General features: G+C 35.3%; 1 protein-coding gene across 3 annotated transcripts; it reads right to left on the bottom strand.

The window, feature by feature from the left end:
- Positions 1-491: 491 nt before the first annotated feature.
- On the bottom strand, positions 492-6,964 carry LOC105280211 (uncharacterized PE-PGRS family protein PE_PGRS54). Of its 3 annotated transcripts, XM_011340539.3 has the most exons (7): positions 6,768-6,962; positions 5,825-6,130; positions 4,984-5,640; positions 3,682-4,227; positions 3,421-3,612; positions 3,145-3,348; positions 492-2,450 (listed from the first exon to the last, which is right to left on the bottom strand). In XM_011340539.3, exons 1-7 carry the CDS (start codon positions 6,835-6,837, stop codon positions 2,170-2,172), a joined length of 2,256 nt encoding a protein of 751 aa, XP_011338841.2. In that variant the 5' UTR covers positions 6,838-6,962; the 3' UTR covers positions 492-2,169. The 3 variants fall into 3 exon arrangements, with proteins under 3 accessions (XP_011338841.2, XP_011338840.2, XP_011338842.2); XM_011340538.3 differs by having other exon boundaries at positions 3,145-3,612; positions 6,768-6,961; XM_011340540.3 differs by lacking the exon at positions 492-2,450 and adding an exon at positions 2,457-2,547 and having other exon boundaries at positions 3,145-3,612; positions 6,768-6,964.
- Between the last annotated feature and the right edge of the window lie 1,519 nt (positions 6,965-8,483).

The following is an 8,483-nucleotide window of genomic DNA, read 5'->3' as shown; positions in this document are numbered from 1 at the left end:
GCTATTTATTTTTTTATGTACTTGGCGTCGCGACGCTACCGCGTTGCTTGATATAGATTATAATGATCAAACATGTTCGGGGGGATTGCGCATAGGTTGTTTTTGTAGAGTTTCTGTTTTGAAAGAACTGCGGGCGCGCATACTTGGCGCTTTTTTTGTACCTTTTTTAAAAAAGGTAATTTTGTTGTGATTGTAATTACATAACTTAATAGTCAGAAATATTATATAATAATTCGAAAATTCTATTGACCTTCTCCGCTTCAAGGATAATCGGAAGTAGATAAACGATCGGACAGAAAAGTTTTACACTAATGAGTCTTAATGTGAGGTGTGAATCATATATTGAAAGTGACATAAGACACATGCGAAAACATATTTATTCAAGGCTGTTTTATTATTATGTATTATAAAATTGCTCATAATAAATAATATAATTGTTTTTAGCAAGAAAGAAGACGGGTTAAGGAAAGGATTGACCAAGATGCCGCATTAGTTGCATCGAAAAGATCACAAATTTTATTAAATTCTTATATTCTCACGTATTGTGCATAATTATATTACATAAGAAGCTGCAAAACGCGACACGTCAAGTCCATCGCATGCATATACGCGATAATAAACGATAATTCTTGGAATCTGCTAAACAAATAACGCACGCAGTGTAAAAAACTATTATCGATAATTACGTATTAATTACAGAATTTCGTAAGAATTCGCAGTATCAACAGACAAACGTCATAATCGATTTTGTTGACATTTCTTACTTATCCACGCATCTTTACAAATCTCTCTTCCGTTTTCCTTGTTCACACTCTCTCATGCAGAACAAGTCTGACAAGTTCTTATCCCCGTTGTTTCCGACACTCGAGAAACGTCTGCCATCGTGAGAATAAAGACAAAGAGAAGAGATGTCGCTGACGCCAATTGCAACGCAGTTCTACGACTTCATAAAGAAAAATGCATAGACGCAAGCACGTTTGATTTAATCATCATCACTATTTTTGTGATATAATAATATAGTTGAGATCGCATTTATTCCTCGGGATCTGAAACAGTCAATATAATATTTCTTGTCGCAAATATATTAAATAAAATAATCAGCGGAAAGTGAGCAAAGTATAAAACTTGCGTAGTTATATTAGTTACTATATTAAATGGGGATATAAAGTTGATTAATTATATTTTTGAGCACGCACTACAATCTTTATTAATATTATTTTTTTTATTTTTATCAGTATTGGCACGTTTTATGTAAATCACAGATCCAGAGTTCAAAGGAGGCGATCTGCATAGCTATAATATAACAGATATATTGGGTTGTTCGGAAAGTCCGTGCCGAGTTTTTTAGCAAAATTTAAACGCACGACTTTGTATTATTCTTAATTTCCGATAACGTCAAACTTTGTATTAAAAATTAATACAAAATTTTGCATTTAAATTTTGCTAAAAAAATCAGCACAGACTTTCCGATCAACCTAATAATTTAAGTATACTTATACATAAATACATATGGAGTATTAAGTTAAAGTATTTGAAATGCTCTAAATGTCATACTGTATTGTCCGCGAAGGAATATACAAGTTCGCACATTAAATTCTTTCCGGTCGACGCAAAATGTTGCAAGATCGGATGATGATGGTATAGTGATACAATCTGAGGCAGATATGTCAAAATCAACCAATAATTTTAAATATCGATTACGTGTGTAGATAATTTTTTTTCGTATTCAAAAGATGTTTAAAAATTATAATATTTTGATTTTATTTACATACACATGTATATACACACAACTAAATCATCACATAAGCAGAATGTGTAATCTGCCTCAGATAGAATTCACATATACATATAAATAAATATACTATTACATCTTTAATAAATCTTAAAAGTCAGATTAAAAAATTTACAATTAGAATTTCCAAAATGCGTTTAGATCGATAACTATTGTATCTAAAATGTTTTACTGAACACATAATTTCGTAAATATTTCCAGTTTTCTAATATTATGTTTCCCCAATCACGAAGTTATGATTAAAGAAGGGATAATGTTTGAGTTACACATTATTGCTTTGTTCGCGGAGCATCATGCTATAAAACAGAGTATTATGTCATTGTTTTGTCAAGAAGTTTGTTTCTGGAACTTCGATTCATTTCGCTATATCACAATATTTAACTGAAAATCAGCATGTCTCTGGTGTCAGCTGAGGCGGACGCCTGACTTGATGCCGACGTTTTTGATCCTAATCCGTGAGATCCTGAAGAAGCGTTGCTAGACGCGTGTGCATTAGCGTTTGCAGATCCCGAACCGTTAGCCGATGCTTTGCTGGAACTGTTCGCTAACGCTGATCCGCCGCTGGAGTGCGCATTAGACAAGGCATCGGAAGTGGCACTAGATGAACCACCACTGGATGCGAGTGCATTCGACGACGCTTGAGCGTTGGCGTTTGAGCCTGCGGGATGGAATAGGGAATCATTTAATTACGATCAGTCCCGATTTCACAGCCTCCGCCATGAACGATGCTGATGCCTCGGCCTCGGGGCTTAGGTCTGTGAAACAGCGAATACGAAACGCTCTGTTACGATAACTGATGAACGATTTGTTGAATGAAGACAGATGAATTTTTATCACTTTCTTCTCTAGTAGCGTTTATGATCGACAGATACTGAGTTGCTGAAGAGGTGCTGAAAATATCTATTATGATGTGGCGCTTGTTAACTCTTGTAGCGCTGACAATGTGTTAGATGTAATGATGTTGGATGATGTGGTATTCATGAGTTTGATCGTCAATTAATGATGATACACAGCGTAAGATAATCTTTCATCTGTGGTATACGGAATAAATTATAAGCTGGAGGAAAGAGGCATCATTTGATCCATGGCCGAACATTAGAGATATTTACATACAATAAGATATTATGTAACAGAGATAAACTTCTGTAAGATGTTATGTAATGACGCTAATTGTTAATTAAGCAGAATTATATCTAATTCTAATAAAATATAATTATTTAGTTATCAATTTAAAAAATTATATGACTGTCAAAACTGTGATTTATATGCGTGAAGTTTAGAAAAGATAGATTATTATGAATAACATCATGAATAATACGCAGTATAAATCTACGTGTAAAACATATATGTACCTCCACCATATCCGCCAAGATTTAATCCAGAAGAGCCATCATGTCCATTGTATCCATGATATCCACCGTGATCTCCAACGCCTCCGAGAACACCTCCGCTACTTCCAACAGTAGCTCCAGCATTAGCATTAGCATTGGCGCCAGCATTAGCACCGGCTTGTCCGTGTCCACCATGTGGACCAGAGATTCCACCTAATCCTTGACCTTCATAATCACCAAGAACAGTTACTCCTGAAGATTCTTTGATTCCACCTAACCCTTGACCATTGTAATCACCAAGAACAGTTGCTCCTGAAGGTCCTTGACCATCGTAACTACCAAGAATAGTTGCTCCTGAAGATCCTGATTCTTTGATTCCACCTAATCCTTGACCTTCGTAACCAAGAATAGTTGCTCCTGAAGATCCTGATTCTTTGATTCCACCTAATCCTTGACCCTCGTAACCAAGAATAGTTGCTCCTGAAGATCCTAAAGATTCCATGATTATCCCACCTAATTCTCCTTCAAGAGCACTACAAGAGCTAGTAAAACACTCACCACACTCACTACACGGTGCATTGGCACCGGCGTTGCTATTGGCTCCTGGCGATCCAATCGAGTCCAAATATGCAGGAGGATGTTGTCCCGGATAAATAGTAGGAAGACCCAGAGGTTTTTCACTCAAGATGATACCACCTGCATTTCCTGGTTGATAATTTATTCCTCCTGCTCCACTATTGGCAGCACCGCCATGAAGAAACGGATTATTTACATCTATCGGACCTCCTCCATTTCCAATAGCACTAGCTCCAGCGTTAGCATTAGCTGCAGCGTTGGCATTGCCATCACCATGTCCACCACTCAAGAAAGGATTGTTTCCAATCGGCCCCGTAGATGAATCTATCGGATAATTGCCACCTTGTTGATATCCTCCATAACTTCCTAGACCTCCATTGTTTCCGCCAGCATTTGCTTGAGCATTGGCGTTAGCAATAGCGTTGGCGTTAGCATTTGATCCTGCACCGCCTAAAAAGGGATTGCCACCGTGAACTCCTTGTTGCCCTGGGTAAATTCCATGAATACCTCCATTTCCGTAACCACCACCTGTAAAAATAATTATTAATTTTTTATTATTATACTTGTGTAAGGGGTAAACTTTATACATAATCCAATATAAAATAATGCTGACACACATATGTAAGGCTAAAAATTAGTTAATAATACAAAGGTTATGAAGTTCATGCTCTCAGTCTCAGTCACGCATAACGTCAGATTCTTTAAACTTACCTTCTCTATATTCAGATACTCAGAATTAACGAGGAATACAAGTTAAATTAGTAAATACTTATTTCTTTTTGTTGTAACAGTAACAATGTAATATTAAAGAATACTCTTTGCAAAACACAGCATGAAACATGGCCTTCACTCTTGAAATTTATAAAACAAATATCTCGATATACATGTATCGAGTATATTCATTCGATCTTGAATGAACTTTTTATTCAACATAAAATTTCACTTCGCTGCACGATGTTTCGAACAGCGAAGTGAAAACAACATGAATATAAAATATAATAATTATGTATGTTAATCACACAATTAGTTATATATAAAGGAATAGAATGTTTACATGAATTCTGATGCGTTCACTTCTGTCCATCATTCAATAATTATCTACATAATTCACATATGGTAAGACATATATGGTAGACATCAATAAGGCAATTAAGCTTAATTATGAAGTAGTCATTTTTGCTTCCATGATGAATTATACAAAAACAGTGCAGAGACTTTGCAGTGCAGTCACTAATAGTGCACCTCAGCGTTAATCACGAATACATTTCGATCATGAAGTATCACCTTGATTAGGACTTGATTCCTCGATGACGATGATCTCAACGGGCTGTTCTTTTCGTTTGCCACCATATAGTTGACGATGGTGGTGATATGGATTTGGACGGTGATATCGCGGTGGATATTGTGTTGCAGGCGAACTTTCAACAACAACAATAGGTATTACTTGTCCACCTTGGGGAATTGGTCGGGAATAGACGGGAGGCTGTTGAGGCATTGGATGAACTGCAGTCGGTCGAGGGACTGGCTGCACGTTTACAGGAATGATCTCTAATTGACCAACTCCTCTGTTAGGAGGATAATATTTGTTTGGAATCGTGTGTATGCCACCGTTACCTACGGCGTTCGCAGCCGCGTTTGCTTGAGCATTGGCATTGGCATAGGCGTTTGCAGCTGCATTTGCTTGAGCATTGGCATTAGCATTGGCATTGCCAGAAGGTACTGGGTAACGAGAGCCAGAGGGATAAACCGGAGGTGCTCTACCGTTGCCATTGGCATTTGCATTAGCGTTAGCGTTAGCACTGGACTGAGAGCCACCGTAATTTCCATAACTTGGTCGATTATATTGAACTGGGACTTGGCTAATGTCTGGACGGTAATGACCGTTATTCATGCCATTACCGTTGGGGTATCTCCCGGGGATTCTTGAATAACCTCCGTTACCTAAAGTTGCCGAAAGCGTGTCACTCATTAATAACGTGCGTTAGATCTCTTTAATAAAATTTTAGATGTGTTTAAATGAGTTTAATGAAAAAAATCAATAGATATTAAACTAGTAATTTAAAAAATTATTGTACATGTATGTTTTATTTTTCTCAAGTAAACATATTTTTGCTTGCAAATTTACCTTGTGCATTAGCACTGGCAGAGGCTTGGGCATTTGCATTGGAACCACCATATCCGTATCCGCCGGCTTGAGCATCGGCTTTTGATGAAGCCGAAGCTAAACCACCACCGTTTGCTGATGCCGATGATGAGGCTGATGCCGAAGACAATCCACCGCCGAGTGAAACAGGTCCAAGACTAAATGTTCCTCCCAAATTATGAGCACTAGCATGACTATTAGCATCAGCATAGCTGTCTTTGGGCTTCAAAATCTGGAATGGCTCCAATATACTGCCGACTGTGCCACCGACAAAATCGCGTATCAAACCTTCACATAACATACAATAAAATTAGATAAAGACCTTACAGATATAGGAGAAAACAATATACTTTATGTGTTTCACAATTTATGTATAACTTTTTCATGAATTTAAAATAACGATTTAATAGAAAAGAATTTAATAAAACATAGTTATTCATAATTTTTTAACATTTAATTTCAAGAAAACTCAAAGTAAAGTTCCATTAAGATATATTTGAAGTTACATAGGAAGAGAATATTTACGTATCTCAAATATATTTATTTCTTGAAAATCTAAAGATATATATTTGTATCGCATGATTAAACATGCAAATTATATATTAAATACCTATACGTTATTAATACTGTTGGTAATCCAATTTCTATCTGCATTTTTAATTAGATACCAAGTAATAACATTCCAAGCAATTTATTTAAGATCGCAAATGTTAGTTCAGTACGGCGGTTAACTCGACTGTTCAAAATTTGCGCATGTAAAAACTATCTATATACTACGTAACTATATATATACGTAATTATCTCAAGCAAAATATTACGTCATCACATATATAAATATTTGCCTAGCAAGTTTCACAACTGAAATGATCACGAAACAAAGGGAATGATGAAAAAATGATCCTTCTTTAGTTAGTCGGAAACTCACCAGGTCTTGCAGAAGAATCCTTAATTAACAGCAGCACCACCACCGGCACCAAACACTTGAACAACTTCATGATGTTTTCACTTTCTGAATAAACTGATTAGTTGCTTGTCATACGCAGTGTATGATTTTCTTGTTTTGCTTGTCTTACCGATATCTATTTCGATAGTCGGAGAGTCAAGAGCGACTGAAGCTCCCGCGTAAAGACACATCTTTTATACGACACGCGCGAGGATTTCACGCTGGACAATAATTGTCCCTTTCGCTTTCTCTCTCTCTCCTTCTCTGTCATCGTGTTCTCTCTCTCTCTCTCTCTCTCTCTCTCTCTCCGGCTGCTTCTCTGCTTCTACACTTAGAATTTCCTAGAATCATTTTTTCCTACGAAGTCAATACTGGTCCTGCAGAAAATGACATTTTCAGCATAATTTTGAAAAGCATTGAAAATTGTAACGCATGTTTAACATTAGATGCTTCTGTAAACTTCCAAACTAATAGTCGTAAACGCTGGTTGATTGACAATAATTCTGCCACTCACTCTGATCGTGGCGCTTGGAGTCGGTTATCAAGGTCCGTTCATTTCGACGAAGCGTTTTACATTTTTCGATCCCGGGGTATTCCTTTCCGCCTAGTAAAGAATGATCAGCTGCTTAAATGACCATTCTACTCATGCGGGATTTCTAGATTGCAATGGGAATTTTTCATAACAGCAGTTGAATATCAAATGGAAAAATAACATTTGTTTTTAACAGACGTTTATATTAATCATGAATACCGTTCACTTCTCTTACGTAAGCAGAGGAATTATAAATTCAATAAAAGAAAAATATTACTTCCCAAATAGTTTTAGTAATGTGTTAATTTGTAATTTAAACTCTATCATAATGTTTCGTATATATAAATTTTAAATATTATTTTGCTTTTATCGATGACTATGATCGCAGATAGATTACAGATCTTATTAGAAATTTAATCTGAATCTGAAATTAAATGGAAAGAAAATTTAATATTTTTATCTTTATATGTCAAGTTAGATAATCTTGATAATTATTTTATTAACGTACAAAACTTAACTAAAATCAGAGTTATATAGAGCTTTGTTAGGAATTAACGTGTACAATTTTTGAGAAATTTTGATTTTAAGAAATGTTGTATATTTATAAGGATCATAATAGCGTTAAATGTAATAAAAAATAATAAATATGCAGTAAGAAATGTAATTTATATACACAACTTGTCCGCAATATTCCAGGACTAACGATATAAAAATGAATAACATATGGTACATGGTATTATTTACATGATCTTAAAGATTTTCTTCGAAGTATCTTCCTCTTACATCAATAGTAGACAAAGTTTATTTTAGCACTGCGAAAACAAACTAATCAAATATTCATTATTTGCCTGCAACGGATATAATCTTAAAATTTTTCGAACTTAAGATACATTTATTTATCATCCACCGCTCTATTGCTGATGATTCGAAACAATAAGGAAAACCAAAATTTTATTAGTAATCTTCGAAGTTTTTCGATGTAATGGGTCTTGATGCACTTGATAATGAAAATCTATATCAAGTTAAGGGAAGAATTACGAAATAAAGTGTGGTAAAAAAGTAAATAATAAAATATTACGTGCGAGAAAAAATAAATTCTCTCTAACTTTTCTTAATACATTGATTTATCATAAACAATTAGGTTTTATAAAAATTGATTTATATTA

Source organism: Ooceraea biroi, chromosome 6 (genome assembly GCF_003672135.1).
Source record: "Ooceraea biroi isolate clonal line C1 chromosome 6, Obir_v5.4, whole genome shotgun sequence".
NCBI lineage: Eukaryota > Metazoa > Arthropoda > Insecta > Hymenoptera > Formicidae > Ooceraea > Ooceraea biroi.
Note: the sequence above shows the minus strand (reverse complement) of the source record. Positions and strands in the feature narration are given on the sequence as shown.